At 50.0% G+C, this 23,733-nt stretch overlaps 1 protein-coding gene and 2 non-coding genes across 9 annotated transcripts in view; 1 reads left to right on the top strand and 2 right to left on the bottom strand.

Moving 5' to 3' along the window:
* The first annotated feature begins 894 nt into the window (after window positions 1-894).
* Window positions 895-966, top strand: TRNAP-AGG (transfer RNA proline (anticodon AGG)). Its single transcript has one exon. It is a non-coding gene; the product is annotated as a tRNA-Pro (tRNA).
* Window positions 967-1,605: 639 nt separating this feature from the next.
* On the bottom strand, window positions 1,606-1,677 carry TRNAP-CGG (transfer RNA proline (anticodon CGG)). Its single transcript has one exon. It is a non-coding gene; the product is annotated as a tRNA-Pro (tRNA).
* Window positions 1,678-7,456: 5,779 nt separating this feature from the next.
* The window catches only part of RCSD1 (RCSD domain containing 1), a 65,881-nt gene continuing 49,604 nt past the window's right edge, over window positions 7,457-23,733 (bottom strand). For 5 of the 7 annotated variants that reach the window (XM_025877850.2, XM_025877851.2, XM_073899967.1 and 2 more), the window contains 5 exons: window positions 21,183-21,254; window positions 18,437-18,634; window positions 15,668-16,351; window positions 13,367-13,449; window positions 7,457-9,148 (listed from right to left, as the gene is read on the bottom strand). In XM_025877850.2, the coding sequence (XP_025733635.1) occupies window positions 8,911-9,148; window positions 13,367-13,449; window positions 15,668-16,351; window positions 18,437-18,634; window positions 21,183-21,254 (1,275 nt within the window). In that variant the 3' untranslated portion in view covers window positions 7,457-8,910. Of the gene's footprint in view, window positions 13,008-13,366; window positions 13,450-15,667; window positions 16,352-18,436; window positions 18,635-21,182; window positions 21,255-23,733 lie in introns of all 7 variants that reach the window. The other 2 variants (XM_025877849.2, XM_025877852.2) reach the window with 2 other exon arrangements.

Here is a 23,733-nt window from a genome sequence, read left to right as displayed (position 1 = left end):
ATATGAGACAAAATAAGTGAATAGGTTCTATTTCGGATAGCCACCCTTCTATCTGTTGTTGTTATTTGTTGACAGTTCACACTTACTAGCTGTTCAAGTACCAAGATTTGTTTTGTTGAGAAACTTGAAACTAATTGCAGTCATTTATTGAGCAGCAGCTTTGTTAGCATAAGCTTAAATACTAAGTATTTAAGAATTTAAAATATAGTGAACAAGCCATGCAGTAAAAGTATTGGGACAATTGGACACCAATCATAATGAATTATACATTTGGTTGCCAGTTACACAGATTTCAGTGTTGTCCTCCAGTAAATTATGATTAGAGGAGACAAGACTGCAAGCCAATTATATATCACATACAGTTGATTTTAATATGTTAAAGGATCTTTCTCTGGGAAAGTTAGAGTTTGGGATTTACCCAAGAGGAAAGAGATTTTCCAGCTGAAGAGAACACTTTGAGTAAAAACACAGAGATGGGACTTCACAAGACTGGCTGGCGTCTTGGACACTAGGATAAAAAGTATAGACAAGAAACCGACAATTTTACTATTATTGGAAAGCACAACGTCCAGAACTCAGTAAAGAAGAGAGTCTCTGGAGTCTTCCTGCCACAGGGACTTTGCCACAGATAGCCCGCAATTTATTAGCCACGAATATAAAAAGAATTATGTCTTTTGAAATGGGAGGTAAGTATATTACAATGGTAATGAGACCGCTGTTTTCTTCTATATCAGATTCTTAAAGATAAAAAGTAAAAATGAAAGAAAATAGAAAACCTATATAAAACACAAAAACAAGCGAAGGATATAAACACAATATACAAATAACCGCTTGGGGGCGCCGGACTAAGTAGTTCACCTTCCTTTAGCATGGCAGGAACACCCGAGTTACACCGGCTCGTTGGTCTAGGGGTATGATTCTCGCTTAGGGTGCGAGAGGTCCCGGGTTCAAATCCCGGACGAGCCCTCCTTTTCTTACTAAAAATTCTGGTAATAAATACAGGTTGCTGCAAAACACAAAATTGAGACTTTTTGAACTTTTGCACACTGTACACCCAAATAGTATAAGACGACAACGTAAAAACGTAGAAAGTTTGAAAATGTGATACTCTGAAAACGCTGTCCCCACCCCTGCTAGTTCCGGAGTCGCGCCGGTGTGCAAGTGACACAGAGTTCCGTTCGCGGTTGCCCGCAGGTGTGGTTTAAACACTCCTCCCACCCACCCCCGGCCCGCGTCCAGCCGCAGGCCGGGTGTTGGGCGTCGCCAGGAGGACCGCGCGCGCCTTGTCCTGGACCGCTAGTCGCCGGCGCCCTTACCACGTGCGGGGCTGTGATAGGGGGGTCAGGACTCCGCACGAGGCGCCCCTTGTTTCCCAGCGCGCGTGCTTTAAGGGTACAGCGGTTCTCACGCGCAGCGCTCCGACGCGCAGTGGCGGTATGGTACAAATTGATCCCATTCGATTTCTTGCTTCGCAAAACTGGGGGAATTAACAGTCAAGCTCAAGGGACCATAGTAGTTGGTTTCATATAAGCCTCTAAATGGGTTGTGTGAGGAAGAAGAAAAAAGGTTTTAAATTTAATAAAGTGTGGAGCGGAAGAAAAGCCTGGGCTCGTCCGGGATTTGAACCCGGGACCTCTCGCACCCGAAGCGAGAATCATACCCCTAGACCAACGAGCCACTCTCGGCAAAGCGGCTCCCGGCGCCTCCCTTCAGCCTCGCCCCGCCTCTCGCTGCGCTTCCCACCCAACCCGACCGGCGACTTTTCTTCCACTACCTGGACCGTGCACCCATCCAGGCATGGGCCTCGGAGCCCCTCTCGTCGCAGATTTTGCGGAGCCGGGCGGGTCGCACCACCCTGCGCCGGGGCCCATACTGCACCCAGCGGTGGCGGCGGGCTTGGGAGCGGGGCTGGGAGGGCGCCGCCGGGTGCCCGCCTCCGCCAGTGCTCGCTGGGCGCGAGGGGCCCCGTCGGGCTGGGCTGAGCGCACGAACGCAAGCCGCGGCTGAAGGCGGGCGGAGCGGGCGGGGAAGAAACCCCAGAGGAGGGTTAAAAGAGAACTTTCCCAACATTCATATGGGACCGTCCGCCCTTTTGAGGGCTTTGCAGGTACGGAGCTCATTGGGTATTCCTGACATCCTGCTCCTAGGTGCTCCCCGCCTCCCTTTGCAGAGGGAACGCAGGCCCGGGACCTCAGGTAGCTCGCTTGGAGCCGTGGGCAAGGAAGGCCCCGGAAGGGGCGGCTAGTGGGCGGGGGCGACGGGGGTCCCGGCGGGGCGGGAGCGCGGAGGACCCCTGATGCGTGCGCCCCCTGCAGCCGACGGCAGGGACCCTGCGCTGGTAGCGCGCCCCGCCTCCGCCCCGCCCCTGCCCCGCCCCCTCCGCCTGCGGCCCCGCCCGCGCCCCCGCCCCGCCCCCGCCCCCGCCCCCACCCAGGCCCGACTCCCCCAGGGCTGCGGGGGTCCTGGCTCCCGCAGCGGGTTCCGGACCCCAAGCTTCCTTTTTCCGTGGAAGCTGTTCTCCGCAGCTGTCTGACAGTCCTCCGAGGGTCCAGTGGTGCTCTTGCCCCTCACCTTTGGGGAGCTCTCCGTTGCACCAGCTTCTCCGCTCTCCCCCGCCCCCTTCCTCCTGAGGCCCGCCGGCACCTGGGGTGTCTCTCAGTGACGGAAGGTCAGGACCAGAGCTCGCGCCCTGGGCGGGGGTGGAGGGGCTGGGGGCGGGGATACAAGTGAAAACACCTCAAATCAAAGAGCAAAAGCTGAAAAGCCAAATCTGGCCCGGTAGAGATCCCGGAGCCCTGCTGCTGCCTGGAGTAGGAGGACGTGGCTGAGGAGGGCAGCCTGTCCAAGCTAAGCCCTCTATTTGCTTTGATCGCATGTAAAACTTTAACGACACCCTCTCCTTGTCTGAGACCACCTTTCTTCCTCCTACTGAGCCAAGGTTTCAGAGCTAAACATAGCTTTGAACTCACCCTTTTGTAGTTTGAGGATAGGTTCGGATGCCCCCAGCAGAGTCCTGAGCAATCCGCTTCGCCCTCTCCGTGAGACCATGGGCTCACTCTGCCCTGCCTGGGCTGAAGCCCGCTCCGTCCACTCGCCATGGTGCCATGAGAGATGACAAGGCTGGAGGCCTCGCCTACCTCTGCCGGTGTCCACTCTCAAATGTTGTTGAATTTCCCACACCTGCTTTCTTATCCCTTAAGTCGTTTGTAATGACTTCATCCTGTTCCATCAAGACAATAGGGCACGATATTCTTATTTTTCTGTAAGCTACGTAAGTGGTGTCCATCGATGTAAATATTGCTTGATTGGCCCATCTGTGTGTATACTTTTTTCACGTTTTAGCTGATTTCCTGAGGTAATATGGTCAAAGGAGATGACCACTTTGACAACTTTTATGGCTCTTGATGCAATTTCATGCCAATGAGCTTAGCTTGGCTGGTTAGTAAGTAAGATGGAAACCGGCCTGGAAGAAGAGAACCTGAAAGAGGAGAACTTTGAAACTCATGCTTTAATATTTTAATTTTATTAAAGGGATCTGGAAGCATCAACGCTTTTGAGAATGGTGGGAATGTTAAAAGTACGACTGAAGATAATTTTGACTTGGAGTCAGATGCATGAAAAGAAGATGATGAAATTAGAGTAGGTCCGTTAGGAGATGATTAGAATAACTCTGGGATGATGTCAGGGTGGATGCCTTGACACTGTGAATGGATTTAACAATCACTTTCATTCCTATTTCATAACTAAAATCAGTTGGCATGTTACTGAATTCAGACCCAATCTAGACCTGAGTGGCGCAGACTGTTCTGACCTGATGTGGTTAGTCTTTGGAAGTGAGAATACAATTCAGTCACACGGGTCGGCCTTTCAGGGGACCCTTCCTGCTGACTCGGCACCCGGGGCTGGAGGGCTGTGTGCTGAGCCTTATTTGCTGCCCATGAGGTTAGGCTCTAAGTGACTTTTAGGCCACCATGGCTGTCATAACTGGCAGGTTTGCTTCACCACCGCAAGCCATGCCCTGATCCAAATGGAAACTTGAATCTGATTGAAGATGTGTGTCTTTTTCCAGACTCCAGTCCAATATCCTATAATAGCTTCAGCTCCTTTTTACTAACAACATTTCTACGTGGTTTCCCTCAGTGATTCTTTTTCTGAGGTCTATCTCATGCCTTCCTCTGAATTTTGCAGCCCCTGAATCATCAGAAATGAATCTTTGGAGCTGCCTCAGTCCTTTCTTTTTTCATTCAAAAGTTTTCACTTGATTTAAGTTTTGAGAGTGCCTGAAGCCCCAAGGTGATAGAAATCTAAGGCTGAGAGTGTGAAAAGAACCACTTTTCTACTAGAATACCATTTCCACAAGGGGATCTTACTGTCCTTCCGTTTTATACAGACTTGGTCTTGCTCTGGATGTTATTGGCTGCATTAGAAGAGGACAAAAGTGTATCGTTTTCATGATCAGAAGTGTGATTGTTTATGAAGACACGCTCATGATAGTATGTTACAAAAAGGAAAGATGCACAGTAACATGTGGTGAGAGCTTAATTTTGTAACAAGCGAGAATTAAAACATATATATATGCAGATTAAAAAACTAAAAAATCCATAAAATCTTAATACTAGCTATTTCTCGGTAGTGGAATTATAAATATTTTTTTACTTAATTATTTTTCTTTTCCTCCACAATCTTCTAAAATAAAGATGTATTGCTTTTATAATAAAAAAATAAGGATAATTAGCATCTTTAAATCACACTTTAAGAACTCTGTGCTTGGTAGAAGAAAAGACACAGAATCAGAGGCAATGCAAAGCAGGCCCTTTTGCTTTTTCAGCCCAGCTACTTCTGAAGGTCATCAGTAAGGCTGTTACCATCACTCCTGAGGGGTCAGGTGCAGCCATGATGGGGAAGTGCCTGGCACCATCCAGCACTCATGGGTTCCTTAGACAGTCCAATAGTAATGACTAGTGTCGGAGCTCCTACTATTTTTTTGAGTACCAACCATGTATAGTCATTCTAGAGTCTTGTGTTTGAATGCTGGTTAAAGTGCAATCCAGTCCACTCATTCTTTTAAAAAGAAGCAGTTGAGAAGTGTGATAACTGATATTACAGGTTTACCTAAATTCAAGTAATTTTCTCAAATTTTTATGTAAAATGACACCATGAAGGGCCAGAGTCATTACTTACAGGAGTAACCAGGGAGGACCCTTGCTCATTTTGGCCCCTTCCTTCTGCATCCTGTTTGCCTCCTAGCATCTCCCTGGCAATGCCAGGACCAGCATGTTAACAGCTCCCACAGAGAAGCCCACAACTTTCCAGGATTAGAAGGAGTAAGAAGTCTTTATGCTCTGGTTTTTGAGGTAGATGGTTTTTTACCCTCGTGGCTCCCTTTTCACTGAGAGCATAAAACATACACATTGTCTCCTCCTCTGTGGAGTCTCAAAGAACCATAGTTTCCTGCCACATTTGACCACAGTGGAGCCTCTCCAGAATTCCCACAGTTCCCCTGGGATTTGAGGGTAGAGCCAGAATAAAAGTCTTCTCAGCAACCATAGCCTCTCTGGTCAGGACATCACTGGGCTGAGTGGGAACCTGGGTTGCCCCAAGCAAGATTGGGAAGTCAGAAAAGTGTGTCTCCTGCCCCTAGACTTTTCTATACTTTGCTCTTCTTTTTCAACCCCTCTGGGAAGGATTTCAAGAACCAACTCAACCCAAGGTGTGATGACAAAGGAAACTTAAAATATTACTTCTCTCAGGATATGCATTTTGATTGGGAAAGAAGACTGAAGCCAGTGGAAGAGTTGCTAATTATGACATTTCAGGCCTCTGGTATCGGATGAGGGAGGTGTTGGGCCCCAATCGATATTGAAAGTAATCTATTCCAGCCCTGACATCAGTGCAATCATTCATTACTTAACAACTATTTATTGAGCACCTATATTGCATGGGGCACTGTGCATAATGAAGAACAATACAGACATCAACTATACCCTCATGGAGCCCCAGGTTAGCTCTGGATCAGCCATTTATTATTACATGAAATCATGAGACTGATATTCAGTGGTGGCTTATGAAAACGAATTCCACTTTATTTGAGTAGCACTTGCATTTTGCTCAGTGCTCTTGATATCTTCAGAAGCCACCTGGTCATACATTATAAAGTAGCATTCTGCTCACATTATTTTTACCTGGTCCATAGAGCACAAAGTTGATTAGAACTCGTTGAGGGGTCAAACAAAATTTAATGTTTTAATAAACAATGGAATAGTAGTTTGGTATGTCTGGGCTTGCCCTCTTGGACACATGTGTTGTTGGTTTTTTTGTTTTTTTTCCAGCATAATTTCCTTTGGTAACAGCACCCCATTTGACACCCATTGTTCCCATTCAGAATCCTTGCAGATTGCACAGGATTGGCTTACCTAGCCCTTAGCTCCGGAGGTCACACAACCCAGGCCTGGCCAGTCTGACCTTCACAGCTCCTCCGTCATAAAGACTGGTTCAGGTATGAACCAGTGATCCACACAGCATTTATAGAAAACCTTTGCAGGATTTTTTTGCCAGTGTTATTGGAAAAGAATAAGCTCTTTCCATGGGTTTGCAGGCTGTGAAGAGCCTGCTTGGGAATATGGCCAACACAGAGGAAAGCAGAGACCAAGAACAAAGAGAGGTTTCTGATATTGCTTGAGTATTGTTTAGGTCTATCCACAGATTTTTAATTTATATTATTCCGTATATAGGGAGGGAGGGAGGGAGAGAGAGATATTCATAGATACAGTTTTCTGGTTTTCATCAGCCAGTTTCTTTCATTAGCAACTTAAGGTCCTCATTCATTCAACTGTGTTAAAACTGTTACACTCCCAGGAGTATCTAATCAAAAGAAGATGGTGAACAGGTTGCCTGTCTACTAATTTATCCCTTTATTTTTTGAGTGTCTAGTTGACTGGCAAACTGAGGTTTGTCTGGGGGGAGCTCAGGGAGGAGAATGGAGTTCTGAGGCCCCTGGGCTTCCTGTGGTCATCTGGCTACCTGTTTCCACATGCAGCTGAAATAGTATAACAGCCCCCTATTAAATATTGGCATCTCCCTTCATAGCTTCCAGGGTTTTTTTCCCCTTGCTCCCTTTTTGGAGAAAGGAAAGACACAGTATGAAATTCAAGCCGGAAGACAGAGCTAAAGGAGGAATGACTCTGATTCTTGAGCCTTATAGCTGTGAAGAAATCAGTGTTTTCCTTCAAGCCTATTAGGGAAGCCTGAATGAAACCATCTGCGGCTGTAAACTGTCGTGCCTCCAGACGAAAAAATAGTTTCACCTTCACATCTACATCCCATGCTTTCTGGTCCATTCCTTTTTCAAGTAAAGGAAAGTGGCAGATACCCCTTTTTTGTCACACACGCTCACAATCATTAACACATTCACTAGACCCTGGCCTGGTTGTGTGTATAAACAACCCAAAGACATATGTAAATAAAATCATGTATTGTTTCAGGGCGTACACATCTCTGTGGATAGATGGATGGATGGATAGATGAAGGACAGATACAGATGGATGGATGGGTGGGTGGGTGGAGGGATGGATAGAGATGGATTATATTGACCTCAAAATAACTGAAACACACTTATCTCCAAAATTCTGCTAAAACATAAAACTTAAAATATCAGACTTGACTAATTTACAAGTTTTTAGAAGATGCATGTATTTAAAATTTGAAAAAATATATATCCCACGTATGAACACTATCCCGGAGTTCTAGGAAAACTGTAATGGGATGAGAACGCTGAGGTACCAGCCGTGACATAAGGCCTTTTTGTCCGGGAGACGACTCTGACGTCGGGGTAGGAAGTGGTCTAACAGACCTCCAGAGAAACAGCTGCTCCACCTGCCACAGCTGCACAATGAGACACTGAAATACACAACTCTGGGTAAGAACCAACCCTAAAGATTAAACATTTATTTGGAGTAACATCTTTGCATCAAGAGGGGAGAGGAGCTTAGTCAAGGAATGGGTAGTCAGGCCCCTGTTCCTTGCAAAGCCCCTTGCATTTTCCACACACAACATTAAAGCCAGAGCTCCCCAGTGAGAACAGACTGAAGACCCAACCCACTCCTCCTGAGTCCGGAAAGGGAGTCTGGGCTTTGATTCAAGAGCCGCTTCCCAGGGAAGCTAGGAAGGATGTTTTCGTTATGTACCTTTCAAAACAGACACTCGAGCACCTCCCGGGAAACATCGACTCCGTGCTCAAGGATCTCCTTCTGAAAGTGCAAATTTCATCCTCGCAGGCTACATCAGAGGCCAGGCATTGTTTAGGTATCCTTGCTCTGCTTTCAGGATGAGGAAGGGCCATGACACCTGGCATCTGCTTCTCCAGGAGATCTGCTCCCTGCCTCCACTGGACTGAGCCTGTCACCTCCCAGTGTACCAGCCACTTGAAAACTCCTGGACAGGAAAGGTTCCTATTGCTGGAACAGATACATATTTTTTAATGTTGCAATAAGTATCTCTTCCAGGCCAAGGCTTTAGAAATTGGTTGGCCTGCTCCAATTTGGACAAAGCTGAGAGGCTGTCTCAAGGGTCTTGATACAATTTAAGGTCTTCTGTAACTTACGGGATTTATATTTTCAGCAACACGATTTTCTTTTGTTTCCTGCACCTGAAATTAGTTTTTACTTCCATCTGAGAATCATAAAAGCTTCAGAACATTAAAAAGGCTATCGCTTTACACAAAACAAAATATGAGAAGCTAAATTAGAATCCAGTTCCGAGGTCAGCCACAGGGACAGGTGGTTGTGGATAGGATCCAGGCCCCACAGGTTGACCAGTATCCCTGGGAGCTGTCGCCGCAGTAAATTGTTTTAAATAAGTTTTTTTTTCTTCTTTTTTAAACCAAGTCCATCAAGTGACACAAACTCAAGCTGATTAAAGCCTGCTGCCCTTGGACTGATCTTTGCGAGGGAACATTCGGCGTGGAGACGGGAAACAACGCAATCTATATCTTCGGGCTGCCTCCAGACCCTCCACGAATTCTGCTTCAGCGATGGCTTCATTTTCTCTTTCTCTTGTTGCTTCTCCTTCAAAAGAGATGTCTGCAGCAGCCTCATCACTAGGCACAGTGAGCTCTTCTTCACATTTTAGTGTCCTGGACAGGGGTGTTATCCTGTGAACACAGGAGGAAAGGATGAGTTAGGAAGAGAGTAGGGGAAATCCTGACACTCAACAGACCTCCTTGGTGATACCAGATCCAGCAAGAATTGTAACACTAGCAGTAGTAATGGTAATAATAATGCTGTGTGCTTGACGGAGGTTTCTACGAGCATCAAATCATGTATTCCTCACAAAAGCAAGATGAGTTAGGTACTTCTGTTAGCGCTGTTCTGCGGACGGGGCAATTAAGGCACAGAAAGGTCAAGTGACTTCCCCTAGGTCACACAGCTAGGAAGTAACAGAGTCAGGATTTAAAACCAGGGACCAGAGCTTGAGCCCTCAACTATTAGGTGACATTGCCTATTCCTTGATGCCTGGCTTCCCATGCCCTTCCTGCCCTAGCTTCTTACTTACTAATTCATTCCCACTCAATTTCATCTTCCTGTTATACTGCTCAAGAAACTTTGGTGACATAACGGTGGAAAAAGAACACAAAGAATCAAAAATAGAAGGTGGATACTTTAGCAAAAGGACAGGAAAATAGCTATTTGTTCAACATTCAACCCAAAGTATGACTTTTAGCTCCTTCTGGGCTGGGGCTGCACCAGGCCTTACCACCTTGGGTTCTCTGGCTGGGAAACAGAGACATTTAGGAATGCGTCCACAGCATCAGGTGGCATGTGCTCTGGGCCACCCGAACGTGCTGTACTGAGTGTGAGGAGGTACTTGAGTCACTGCGGGTGTTCCTCACCGGAGCAGTCGGGGAAGGCCTATGGAAGACAGAGACTTCCAGGCCGCAGTGAGGGCAATCTCAGTCGGGGGTGCAGGCATTTCTGGTGGAGGGGACGGCCCGACGGGTGGGACGATGCGTTGCACCTTATGGAATGGTGGGTCATGGAGGCTGGCTGGAGGCATGGGCCCCATGATGGGGGAGAGCGAAAGGCTGGGAGAAAGTTCAGCATGGAGAGGAGGGTGAACTCGATTCTCCAATGAGTGGTATCAAAGGGTTTGGGGTAGGAGAGTAGACGCTGAGACGCCATTTTCAGCAAGATGAATTTGGTGCTAACGTACAGGGTGGGTCTGGAGACCAGGAATTCCTTGAGGAGCGAGTGGTGATTGTAGAGATAAGGAAGGGGTCACAGCAGTGGAGACGGGGCAGGAGGGAAAGCGAAAGGCCCTCCCTGGCAAACCCCCTAAGACCTGGGGGCTGATTAGGCAGGGAGGTGGAAGAAACGTGAGCACCTCGTTAGCAGAAATGGGTGAGTATAACAAAGGAATGTGGGGTTTCAGTTGAATACAAGTGAAGAAACAGAGCAAGTAGGACGAGTTTGGTTTTGAGTATGATTGACTGGCAGGTGTCCAAGCGCAGAGGTCGGTTGGTGTGTGGTTGGGACCTGGGCCAGGCTGGTGCTAAGCAATCAGGAGGGGCTCAGTGGCTGATGGTGAGGGCCAACCTTAGGGATCATTCACAAAATATGACGGCTGGAGCGTGGTAGTGGGGGCCAGAGGAGCCTGCCAGGGTGAAATGTGGCGGTTCTTCTTGAGGAGACAGGGAGGGAGGGAGGGAGGGGAGTTGGCGGGGCGGCCCACCAGACAGAGACTACGGTGGCAGGTGGCCTCCGGGGCAGGGCTGACACCTCACCAAGGTGAGAATGCCTACTCTTTGGTGGCAGGGGAGCAGGGAAGCGCCTGTGAGCTTCACATCAGAGAGAAGCGTGAGATCACAAGGAGAAACAAAGGAGGGAGACAGCACTGGGTGTGTGGGGGAGGGACAGACTCAGGGGATTTTTCTTTAGGACTGGAGAGAACTGAGCAAGGTCTATAGGCAGAAGGGGGTGAGCTAGTGCGGAGCTAGAAACTTGGAAGAGCACCTGGATGGATGGGAAATTCTTAGTGTGATCCCTCACTTAAAATGCAGACACACTCCACAAATGTCCTGTAAAAATGTCCAGAAAATGGCAGTTGGGGGAAGCCAGATCACAGCCGATGTGGGTTTGTCTTGTCAAGAAGGGACCTGTCCTCGGACTCGTACTTTGAGAGGACTAGGCTGCCCTTCCTTTCAGTCACATAGGCGGTGAGGTCATTTGCAGGGCCCGTGGGGATGAGGGAGGAGTGACTGAGGAAGGTAGGTGAAAACGGGCTGATAGAATGCAGTGAGCGAGTTTCCAGGCAGCGGGGGAAGATGGATGTGGCTCAGCCCCATTGGTGAGAGGTCATAAGGGGTCCGGGCTGCTTGGCAAAGGATGTGGAGTGAGAGTGGCTGAGCTTTGTGGATTGATCCAGAAAGACAGAGCAGGTCAGTGGGGAGGGCAGTTCGGTCCAGAAAAGCTAAGGGAGGGGCTGAAGAGGGAAAGCGGGGGAGTGTGGTCCCAAGAGAAGTGAGAAGAGAAGGCCAAGAACTGAGGCTCAAGAGAAGGTGGTATCTCATCAGCTGAGGGAGAAAGAAATTTCAAATCAAATATTGAGAAATCAAGGAGAATGCCTTGGACGAACAATGGAACCAGGCGGTTAGGAAGTCAGGGGTTACTGTCAGTCCTACAAGGTCTTTTTTTTTTAAAAAAAGATTTTATTTATTTATTTGAGAGAGAGAATGAGAGATACAGAGCACGAGAAGGAAGAGGGTCAGAGGGAGAAGCAGACTCCCTGCTCAGCAGGGAGCCCGATGCAGGACTCGATCCTCAGACTCCAGGATCATGACCTGAGCCAAAGGCAGTCGCTTAACCAACTGAGCCACCCAGGCGCCCGGTCCTACAAGGTCTTGAATGTGATGTCAAACATCTTGAATGCCGTGGCTTGGGGAAGTTTATCTTTGGCATACCTGAGTGCCCTACACGGTACTGGAAACATAGTGAGTGCTGGAGAAACACTTGTTTGGTTTATTTACAGTATGGGAGCTGGATCCTCGTCAGTGCCCTCTCTCCAGAGATAAACCGAATCCCAAGTGTTGGGATGTGATATATCCAGCCTGTTCCGTGACTGAAATTCCCAGAATGGCTCATTCCTTAAGCACAAAACGTTGAAATACTCTTGAGGGGCTATGCACTAGGAGTTAACCCTTTCTAGCACTTTCACACGGCTGATAACCTGGGGCCTCGTCCGGAGCCTTGCCCGGCTCTCTCTCTTGAAGAAGGGACGGCCCCATCCTCTGTGCTTCACGGAGCATAGCAATTTCCTGGGAAGAATTACATTTCTTCTACTGCCTTGTCATTATTTGTGTTTTTTGTTCATCTGTTTATTTGTCCTTAGTTACTATTTGTTTATGCCTCTGTCCTTTTCATCTTGGAACCCCCAGTAAGTCCCATAGTACCATGGGTAACTGCTGTTTGGTAAATGTTGAGCGGGACTCCAATTAGTTTCTCTGATCAACGTATTTCTACCAAAGAACCAGATGGGGATTAGATCAGGGGGCTGCGAAGCCGTCTGCTGCCTCTGCCGGACCCACGAAAGGCCTGGGACAGGCATGGGGTGTGCAGGGAAGCCGAGACCCAAGCAGCCCCCTTCACCATCACTGCACCGGTGAATCCTTTTGCACCACTGCCTGAGGCATCTTGCTTCTAACCTTGACTGAGCCTGACAAGGACAAGAGAGGACGGGAGGCAACGCCCCTCCCAGATTGAATGAATGATGCCCATGCGCAGAGAGGTGCTGTGTGGTGTCCCTGATTCTGAAGCCTTCAGCTGGTGTCCATCGTGTCAACATTGAGCTCTGTGACCTTGGACAACTCGTGTTCCCCCTTGGAGCCTCAGGTCCTTCCTCTCTAAAACCAGGGGTTTGGGCTAAGGGTGTCAGGATTTTGTGTCTCCGTGATGGAGAAGGAGACGGAAAGCGTGGAGAGGTGGTGGGTGGACATCCTCAGTGCCTCCCTGGGCTTCCTGTTTGGAAGAAGAGCACTTGTGAGGGTGTGGGCATCTTGCTCCCTGGCCAGGGCTCTGCCAGGCTGGGAATATAGAGGTGGCTCAAGAGGTTTTGGGGGATCCTGTTCCAAAGCTCCTCTAGTTTCTGCAGGAGACCTTCCTGAAGCTTTGCAACCAAGGTGACTCCTTAACGCCTCAGGACCAGTGCTGTGGGAAGTTCTCCTGGCGAGACGGGCACCTCCCAGCCTGAAGCTAAGGTGGAGCCACCCCTGGCAGGTGACCACGTGGACTCGGTGGCTTCATCCTCAAAAAGAAGGGAGGATCTGGGGCAAGTGTTTGCCTTCTGGACATCTGGTGAAGAGCTCCAGGGCTCCTACCTCCGTTTGCTGCCTCTGGGTTGGATATCTGGTGAAGAGCTCCAGGCTGATGGGATCAGATCGCTCATTTTGAATGGATGGTGCTGAAGAAATGTGAAGCATCTTTGCTTAACAGCCCTCCCAGAGGAGTCTCACCCATACCTCAGGTGTCTTTGGGACTCCTACTACTTTCTTCTCCCCAGTCTAGTTTGAGTGGGAATAATGTGAGGGCCCTCTCCGAACACATCAACCCTTCTTATAACTCTAGTTGTATCATTAGAGATTATTTCCTTTGGGTCAAGCAATTTTCTCTCTTCTTTTAAAAATTCACTCATTCACTCAACAAATATATTTTTTAAGAACTACAGTGTTCCAGGCTCAGTGGTAGGGGCTGGGGATGCAGTGAAGGAAAAAGAGTAGAGGGAGATGATAATAAAATAAATAAGAGCATGTGAAATAGTGATATGCACCATGATGGCAGAGTAGAATAGTGCAAGAGAGTGACCGGGGTGGTCCAGACAGGCCGAAGGGGCATCTGAAGGGTGGGTGAGAAGGAGCCGTGTGAGGGTCAGGGGAGGTGTCTCGGGGGCGGGGGGTGGGGGAACAGCAGAACAGCGCTCTGAGCAGGGAGTGATCTTGGTATATTTGACGAACAAAATAACCATCCGCATGGCTAAAGCACAGTGAGGGGAAAGGCCAGGGACAACTGGGCAACAGCCTCGCGAAGGGTTTGGATTTGATTTTGAGTGCACCGGGAAGCCGTGGGACGTGGGGTGGGGAGGCACAGGGGGTGGCATACCCCCCAAAGCTACGTCGGATCCTAACCCCCAGTACCTGCGAATGTGACCTTATTTGGAACTGGCATCTTTGCAGATGTAATTAAAGATCTCAAGATGAGACGATTCTGGATTTAGGGTGGGTCCCACCTCCAGGGACTGGTGTCCTCATGAGAGAAAGGAGAGCAGTTTTGAGACACACAGAGCCAGGGAAAGACCATGCGAAGACAGAGGCTGGGTCTACAACTCAGGGAGTGCCAAGGACTGCCGACCACCAGCAGGACCTGGAAGAGGCCAGGAAGGATTCCAGGGGTTGGTAGCAGCCATCAGAAGTCAGGAGACGGGCATGGGACAGATTTTCCCTCAGAGCCTCTAGAGGGAACCCACCCTGCCAACACCTTGATTTTGGAGTTCTGACCTCCAGAATTGTGAGAAAATACATTTCTGTGGTTTTAAGCCACCAAGTCTGCAGTAATTTGTTATGGCAGCCCTAGGAAGCTAACAGAGGAGGTGAGTGACTTTAGCAGTGAGTAGACGATCGAAACACAGACAGACAGACAGACAGACACACACACACACACACACACACACCCCAACACCTCTTTGGTTGCTGTACAGAAATGAACTATATAGGCAGAAAATGAGGAAGCAGGAAGCCTGGTAAGAGGGTGATGTAGTAGGAAGCTGATGGCCGCCCGAGGGAAGGAATGAGTGAGTGAATGTACTGAATGAATGTTCTAACGGAGGGGGAAGCAAAGCACTGGGGGGTGACTGTTGATGAGATTGTCAGGTTTGGGGGTGGAGGGTAGGACACTGAGCTGCTCTCGTGGAGCTGCTGAGTCTCAGCAAGGCATTCTGCTCCTGAACACAAGTAAGTGAGTTCAAGAGGGCTTCCTGGGAATGGTGGGGGTGGGGGTGGGGGGGCTGCTGAAGGGCCAGGAAGTGGGGGTGGGCAGGGACTGAGGTACCCCTTCCTCTGTGCACTTGGTGTCCAACACAAAGCTTCCTCCTCAAATGGCCCCACTCGAATGCCATCTTCACCCTGAAGCTTTTCTAACTTCCTCCCACATGCCACACACACACGCACGCACACACGCACGCACGCTGTTTCTCCCTCGCTTGTGCTTTGGGCTTCCCCCGGAGAACCCCCTGCCCACGGCCACACTCCACCTTCCTCAGTGTGCCCTAAGGAGCTGCTGGTCTCCCATGCTAGCCTGAGTTGATGGAAAGATGCACCCCCTTTCATCTCTGAGCCCCCCAGCAGTGAGCCGAGCCCAGAGCCCTGCCTCCTGGGCCTTCAGTAGCTGTGTGCGGGCCTCAGTCACTGAGCCGTGCCTGGTCTCCATACATACCCAGAGCACCCCAGAACTCCCGAGGGGGCAGGAAGGCGGACAGAGCCCGGGGCACACTTCCCTTTCTTGTGTCTCTGTCCCCTCACCATCCGCAACAGGGCCTTTGTTTCTGCATATTTGCGCTGATTTGTGAGGAAGTATAAGCAGACATGCTCTGGCCCTGGCCTCCCCAGGTGAACGTGCAGGCCACTTACCTTGGTCTTGGGGGCCTCATGGTGGGGGTTGCAGCCGGGCTCCAGAATGGCCCCTTCCTCACCTTTGCTCTGCTCTGGGGTGCGGGGGCCCTCCCCCCCTTCAGGGGGGCTTGGTGAGGCCTCCCCCACTGCTCCGTCCACCGGCCCCTTGGGGTCTCGGTTCCTTTGTCTGGCCTCCTCCTCTTCATTTCCTGCTCTCTCCACCTTCACCTCCTCAGACTTCGCTGTCTCTTTTCCGGCTGCTTTTTCTTCTCTGGGGCTCCTACCTCCGTTTGCTGCCTCTGGGTTGGAGGCTTGGGCTGGTTGGACAGCCTCCCCCGGGGCTGGATGTGGGCTGGCCTCCTCTTCAGAGCCCCCCACAGCCTTGTGGGGGTGCTGGGCTTCATCCACGGCCCTGCCCTTCTCCTCCTGCTTCTCCGTCCTGCTGGACGTCCTCCTCAGAGGAGGCTTCTCTTGAGACCCCAGCTGCCCCCCCACTTCCTCCCCGACCGGCCCCTCGCCGGGGGGAGGGGAAGCCAGGGCCTTGCTCTTGGATGGGAACACCTCATTCCCATTCTCTTCCTTGGCACCATTCTCCTGGGATGACTCGGGGGCCCTGAAATCTCCCAGGTCCCCACAGTCCGACTGAGACCTTCGGAATCGTCTGGAGGGAGGGCGCCTTTTTATCGAGCCCTTCGTCCGCACCTGGAAGAACGAGTTAAGAGAAATTATCCACAACCTGTGAAAAAGGCCAAGAAGGGGACTGCATGTCTTTCGATGTCAGCCTAAAGCACTGCTTCGTCAGCCAGCCTTTAAGGGTCATTTGATTTTCCAGCAGAATGGACCCCTGTGTGCTATGTGAAGTCACAGGGTAGCCAGTAGGTTTTTGCCTCGTGATGACGCAAATGCTTTCCATCCACTAAAAATGATAGCCTACCTATACTTTTATTATCCTGTAAAACATTAATCCGTTTGGTGTCCAATTTAGCAATTTAATTCTAACATTTGTTTTGTCGGTTGCCTATAAATAACCGGCTCTTTGAATGTTCTCTGAATGAACTTTACCATATTATAGGTTTCTTCACAAATCCGACAAGCTGACTAAAATCTCTATTTTATGGAAGAGTCATGTTTTAACATTTAGGACATTTTACTTTGACAAAAGTGAACCCAACAGACAAGAGGGTTAGGGGCCTGCAGATGGCCTGGCCTTGCTCAGGGACCTCATGGGGACAGAGCCGGACAGCAGGTGACCAGCTCCGTCCCCTTCCCCAGCCTGGCCCTCCCTGCCCTCCTCAGAGCTGGCTAATCCCCAGGAAAGCTGCACAGACAGGCACCTTCACTTTCCTGGGCTCAGGTCCACCATGAGCAGAAGCCATGCCTTAGGAGCCTCCAGCAGAGCCGCTCAAAATCATCTCCTATCTGGGAAGTGTGTGAATCTCAGGATCACTCGGGCCTCATCTAGGCCCACTGGACTTTGCCAGAAGTGCAGTGGAAATGTTTATTTGGATGTCGTACTTTACTCAAGTGGTGTGTGCTTTAAAATTTTAAATGTAGATGAAATCTTATTTCATAAACCTTACATCTTATTTTTGTAAGTCTTATTTTCCCATTGGCTTATGTTTTGGTATTTGTCAATCCTAGTTCCTTTCAGAAATTTGAAGTCAATACTTGGTTTATAAGGGCCTCCCAGGCTCTTTCCTGAGACCATGGTGTGGCCAGCCCTGCAGGCTATCAAGGACTGGCCCTGACCTCACCGTCAGCAGGGTTCAGGAATACACCCTGCTGCCCTAAAGCACTCCCCTCTACCCCGGACCCCATTACAAACAGGCGGCCCCTCCTCCCTCCCAGCCCCCCTCCCTAGTGAGCATCCTGTGAAGAAAGGAGGCTCTCCCCTGGCTTCCTCTCTGCTGTCGGGGGTCTCTCCATTACCCGGAGCTGGAGGATCTCCGCCCTATCCCCAGCCAGCAGATTCAAGACTTAGCATCAGTTTGTTTCCCTGGATTCTACCTGTTTCTACACATTTGACCTTCTCCCCCATGGATTTTCTGGAATGGCCCAGAGGACCCCACTCTTTCCATCCATTACTTTAAAGTTCTATCCATTTGCCATTCCCTGGCATCGGATCCCTTTATGTTGGCCCTTGCTGGGCACCGGCCCAGATTTGCCGGGCACCTGCTTGGACAGTACTGGACCGTATCTCTGATTCTTACTGTGTGTAGTAGGGCCGAGGATCTGACGAAAGAAAGCACACTCAGGGCATCTACAGAACGGGACCTTACATACATCTTTTTGCAAAGGGAACAGTTTGGCTAGTCTTTAAATGGGGCAAGCTGCGGTAAGAATGATCTGAACCCATACTGGGGCACTTAAAAGTATTTACATCAAGCCAGAGCAGTGTGGTTTGGAGTCCTAACGACCCTGCCCACCCTCTGTGTGAATCACTGATCAGGCCTTCAGATTTTGTTTTCAGTTTTTGACACAACTATCTGTGCGGCTTGGATCCGTCCTGAATTCTCAGCCCTCTCTCCACGAAGGACAGAGCGCTCCGTCCCCCAGGGGTGCCTTCAGGGTGAGGGCACAGCTCTGGGAGAGGGGATGAGAGAGGCAGGCTAGAGAGAGGGGCCATCTCAGGCACAGAGAAGTTTCCTTTCTGTTGAGAACCAACTCTGACGGCAGCTCACGTGTGTCCTCCCTTCCCCAGGACAACACCACGGCAGAGATGATTCAGGACTGCCCAGTGCCTGCATTTCCACCAACACGCCGCAGGGCTTTGGACCCAGACATTACCTTATTGTAACAGGGCAGATGGCTCCCTTCAGGAGGCTGGTCAAAGCTAACTGGCACCTCCTCTGGCTCCTGAGACCGCACGCCAGGGCTGCTGGGGGTGGAAGGTGGGCTCTGGAATGGTGACGCCGCAGCCTTAAGTCCAGGACTCTTGGGTGAGGCCCCAGGTAGCAGGGCTGCTGGATCGAAAGCTAAATTGGCCTGCCAAGAAAAGGGGAGGCATTTCAAGTTGGGGTGCGGGACCCTGAGAGTTTCTGCTTGAGCTTGTTGGGTATGTGGCCTGGAACTGGTTGGGGCCAGGTAACCAGGTAATGTGAGGCTTTCTGTGTCACTTCCTAACCAAGTATCCATTGTCGTATCATGTCCTGGTCTTGGAGGCACTGTCTCTTGCCACCACCCGCTCATACCCCACCCCCACCCCCTGCCCTCCAGAGCTGGACAAGACTGAGTCATTGGTAAGAATTAAAAATATAGGGGTGCCTGGGTGGCTCAGTAGTTAAGCTACTGCCTTCGGCTCGGGTCGTGATCCCAGGGTCCTGGGATCAAGCCCCGCATCGGGCTCCCGGCTCAGCGGGGAGTATGCTTCTCCTTCTGCCACTCCCCCTGCTTGTGTTCCCTCTCGCACTGTCTCTCTCTGTCAAATAAATAAATAAAATCTTAAAAAAAAAGAATTAAAAATATAAAAGCTACACAGCAATGCTGTGAGCCCGAGCCATGTTAAAAAAGCAGCATGTGATGAGTACCAAGGGGCAGGCTTGGTGACAGGGCTTCAGGGCCGGGCGTTAAAGGAGGTCTCCCTCCCCGCCCAAGTTCAAGCTGGAAAGTTCCCTCTGTAAGACTGCTTGCAAATAAAAATACATCTTGCTAGCCAGCAGGAAACTTGAGCTTTGAATTATGGACTACTCCAGGGAGGAAAAATCATACTTCATAACTCATCTAATAGAATATTTGGCTGAAAAGTCTAGCGGATGATGCATTTCTTAGTTCTTGTCTCCCTCTCCTCCTCTTCCCCAAAAGTAAGGTTCCTGTGGGATCTGGCCAAATTGTCATCCTGTTGCTGACATTCTTAATGAGATTGAATGATTAGCAATCACAACCTTATTCTCAGTTGCTGTGCTTCCCAGAGAGGCTCCTCAATGATGGGGAAGGGAAGGGGAAGGAGACCAAGACTGTGGGGCAGAGAGCACGTGGGAACGAATTTCTGGTGCTCGGATGAGGGCTGAGCTGGACTGCAGGGAGGCAAAGGTGAGGGTCCTGGGCTGCACCCCTGGGCTGGCTATGAGAGGGGGTGTGCACACCTGGATCCCTTCTGAGAGATCTTCCTTACGCACATGAGATCCCTGCAGCCTCCCAGCGTGACAGGCAGCCCCATTCCTTCCCTGCAGCTGGAGGGCAATCAGGGCTTTTCAGTAGGAATTCAACTTCTGGGGAGTCCCCTCCCACACTGCACAGGGTAGGGCTCATGGCCAGAAACCAGAGATGCTTTTCTTAACCCCAGATCAGGCTGGGGGCCAAATCCCTGGGCTCTCCCAGAGGTGGAACTGCAAAAGCTGTGGCTGCTTGTCTGGACACACCCCTAATAACGGCTTTGTAGCAAAGCTGATGAGCTGGTTTTTTTAGCTGGACCCAGATGGGAGGATATGGTGCACAAGAGCCTTGCTGTTCTCCCGGGTGGCTGCACAGAGACCGCGGTGAAAGCCGGGGCAGCCTCCACAGGCCCCACCCAGACCTATGCCAACCCTCCTCTGTGCTTTAGCTCACGCTGGTCCCACATCAGGAGCACCTTCCTCCTTCCTTTCCAGCCACGCATCCTGGAGGACCGATTCAGGGTCTAGGCGTTTCATAAAGCATGCATTAACTACTCCTGTCCACTCTACTCTACCCTTGCTCTAAAATTCCTGAGCAGTGGTTCTGACCTGGGGTGGGGGTGGGGGTGGGAGGCAGTCGTGTCCCTGGGAGACATTTGGTAATGCCTAGAGATGTTTCCCATTGTCACAGCTTGTTGGAGAGTGCTGCCGGCATCTAGTGGGTAGGGACCAAGGATGCTGCTAAGCATCTTGCAATGCACAAGGCAGTGCCCTTCCACAAAATTATCCTGCCCCAATATTGCCCAGGTTGAGAAACCCCGATTTAGAGCAGTAGGAGTCAGGTGGTTACAACACAATTTAGATCTCGGTATTTACTCTCTGAGAGTTTATGTCTTTTATTGTATCATGTGTGAAAATCTTGTCTCCTCCCAAAGACCGTGAGCTCAAGTTCAGTGCCACAAGGTTCATTTACACCCCCAGGAAAGCCAGCCAATTGCGGGCACAGTGGTGAGGGCTCTGGGCTCACAAAGTGATAGGTAGAGAGGCAGGCTTTCCAAACAACAGATTTGGCCATATCAGTGCAACGCCTAGCCGCTGAATTTCAGCCCTGTGTACGACTGAAACGGTTTGTAGGGGCTTTCAGGCCTAGGGCGAGAGGACTTGGCTAGTCCTGGAGCGTTTCTTGCACTCTAATGTCTTTTTCCAGACTCTTGGGACACCCCATTATCCACCAACCACCATTAGCTGTTGACCACATGAGCTCGTGCTGGATGGAATCTTTATATTAGCCCTTTGCCCCTGGATAGAGCTCCTCATCCTTCACAGCTGCTTATCAGAGATCAACTCTTCAGGTGACAGCAGGTGCTACCCCCAGGAGCCCCGAACACACGCAAATGTTGGATAAGAGATGAGGTGGGGTCAGAGTACCATTTTGCACTTACCTGAAGCTTCTCAATCAGAGGCGAGCTCTTCACCTTGATTTTAGGAGGATGGCTTGCATTGGGCGACGATTTCTATAGAGCAAATGGACCAAAACAACCAAATGAGCGAGGTGAAGGGAGGTGGCCTTCTGGCTGGAGTTCACAAGGCACAGGTGGAAGAAGAGGGGCAGAAGCTGGTGTCACTACTTTCCCACTTAGCTTCAGCTTCCCACTTACCTCGTTGGGGCCTGGGCCAGCGTAGGCTCCCCTCCACCCCCCCACATCCCGCAGTTGGCCAGACCACTTGAATCTATGAATCAGAGCCGGCAGAACAGACGTCTGAAATACAGGAGGCCTCCTGTTCCAGGAAGGATGACTTCATGGTCATTACAAGAGAACAGACCATGTCTGAGGGCATGAGATTGTCATCTCACGACCCTCAACAAAGTGAGCCAACAACAGGAGGGAATTCCAAAGAGAAAGGGCGAAATGACCATGTGCTCTGGTTGCACAAATAAAATAAGAAACCACAGACCAAAGCTAAAACCTCACAGAGATACAACTGAAAACCTTCCCTTGAACAAATGATATTTTGGAAAATCCCACCAATGTGTTATTTATAGATTATCATTCTCCCAACATTGACTATTCATTTTCATTAAGCAGGCATTTACTCTCTACTACATTCCGGGCATTGTGTTGGTTATGTGAAGATGAATATGATTTAGTCTCTGGCCTCTAAGAAGTGGTCAATGGCTAATACATACATAGAAAACCATACCTACGTTCTGCTAGTTGGAGATATTTTTGTGATGAATGTATGTCAGGAATCTTGTCTGCAGTTAATTTTATCTAAAAAAAATGGATTCCTTGGGGACACCTGGGTGGCCCAGTCGTTAAGCGTCTGCCTTCGGCTCAGGTCGTGATCCCAGGGTCCTGCGATCAAGCCCTGCATGGGGCTCCCTGCTCAGCAGGAAGCCTGCTTCTCCCTCTCCCACTCCCCCTGCTTGTGTTCCCTCTCTCGCTGTGTCTCTCTCTGTCAAATAAATAAATAAAATCTTTAAAAAAAATAAAAAATAAAAAAAATGGACTCCTTGTTTTGTGTACAATCCCTGTAACTTGAGTCTGGGTCCACAGATATATTGATCTCCACACGCAGGAGTGATAAGAGCAATGATGATGGTGATGGAGGTGGCTTCCATGGGGTTTAGGAGAGGCCAAGGCAGAAAACGGACTTGTCTACAGTTTGGAGACCCTACATGTGTTTCCTGCCCCTGTGTCCTAGTGTACCTGAATCATAAAAAGAAGAGTAACACCCATCTCTTGGAGATATTCTGAGATATTTATTGAGCGAGATGATTGTACGTTAGTGATGGAAGGAGGAAGATTTACTCAATCAAACTCCTTGTGGCCTTTTTAAGGCCCAACACTGAGGGAGAGGTGCTGGAGTGGTACAGTTTTCAGCTGGGACTTGGGCTTTGACAGGAGCCAGATGGGTGCCGTGGGCCTCAGCCTCCTAACCAAGACCCAGGCAGCTGGGTTAGAATAAATGATTCTAGGGGCACCTGGGTGGCTCAGTCGGTTAAGTGTCTTGCCTTCGGCTCAGGTTATGATCCCAGGGTCCTGAGACTGAGCCCTGGGCTCTGCTCAGCGGGGATTCTGCTTCTCCGTCTGCCCTTTCTCCCCTGGTCATGCTCTCTCTCTCAAATAAATAATAAAATCTTTTTTTAAAAAATGATTCTAAGGACTCCTCCAGCGTGAACGCACCTCCAGGCGCATGAATTTACACTGTCAGACGTATTCCGAGAGCAGTCTTGCAAGGAGCCACGTGTCCCTGAGGAGTACGGCTTCCAGCCCCAAATCAGTTGTTTTTAATTTCTGTGCTTTACGGTGAAATTTCACAGGACCCATTGTTTCTGAAGACACTGCTTTGGGAACGGCGGCAAAGATTCTGCTGACAAAGCTCACTTTATGTAATACCAGAAACTCTTCTCTTCCCCAAGCGACCACCACCTCCCGAAGAGAGGGGACATTCGATAACGCAGCCGCTTCGCTATAGGACAGCGCTGGGAACCCAGCTCAGGCTTCACGAAGTCCGTGCTGATTAGAATCGAGCCGCAGAGCGGGAAGGCTCCGCCGTAGCCGCTGGTGCAGTTCCTGAGCTTGGCAGCAGGGGGCAGCATTTCCTTTGCCATTTAACACAGGAATCCAGGCCAGAGGCTGGGTCTAGCACCGTCCTGGGGGACGGGGCCGGGCGGGGGCGGGGGGTTGCTGCCTCAAGCTCTGGATGTATGTATATACGTCTACGCATGACGTTCCTGTAATGCCTAGAAATTACGAAGCTGATCTTTCAGATGGGAGTGCTTTTCAGCCCTTTGGCAGACGGTTATACTAACTACTCTTGTGGTTGGGTCCTCCAGAGAGGAGTCACCCCACGGTCTCAGGCCTGAGCAGGCCTGGGAGGGGCAAGGATGAACAAGGGGTGCAAAGACCCTTCCCTGCACCGAGGAGTCGCCTGCCAGGGGCCGTGCCCTCAAGGCCCCCCCTCCGAGGCTTCGGGAATTAGGGCTCC

Source organism: Callorhinus ursinus, unplaced genomic scaffold, assembly GCF_003265705.2.
Source record: "Callorhinus ursinus isolate GAN/ISIS: 27379988/994484 unplaced genomic scaffold, GSC_fseal_2.0 scaffold13, whole genome shotgun sequence".
Taxonomy (NCBI): domain Eukaryota; kingdom Metazoa; phylum Chordata; class Mammalia; order Carnivora; family Otariidae; genus Callorhinus; species Callorhinus ursinus.
This window is presented reverse-complemented; position numbering and strand designations above follow the sequence as displayed.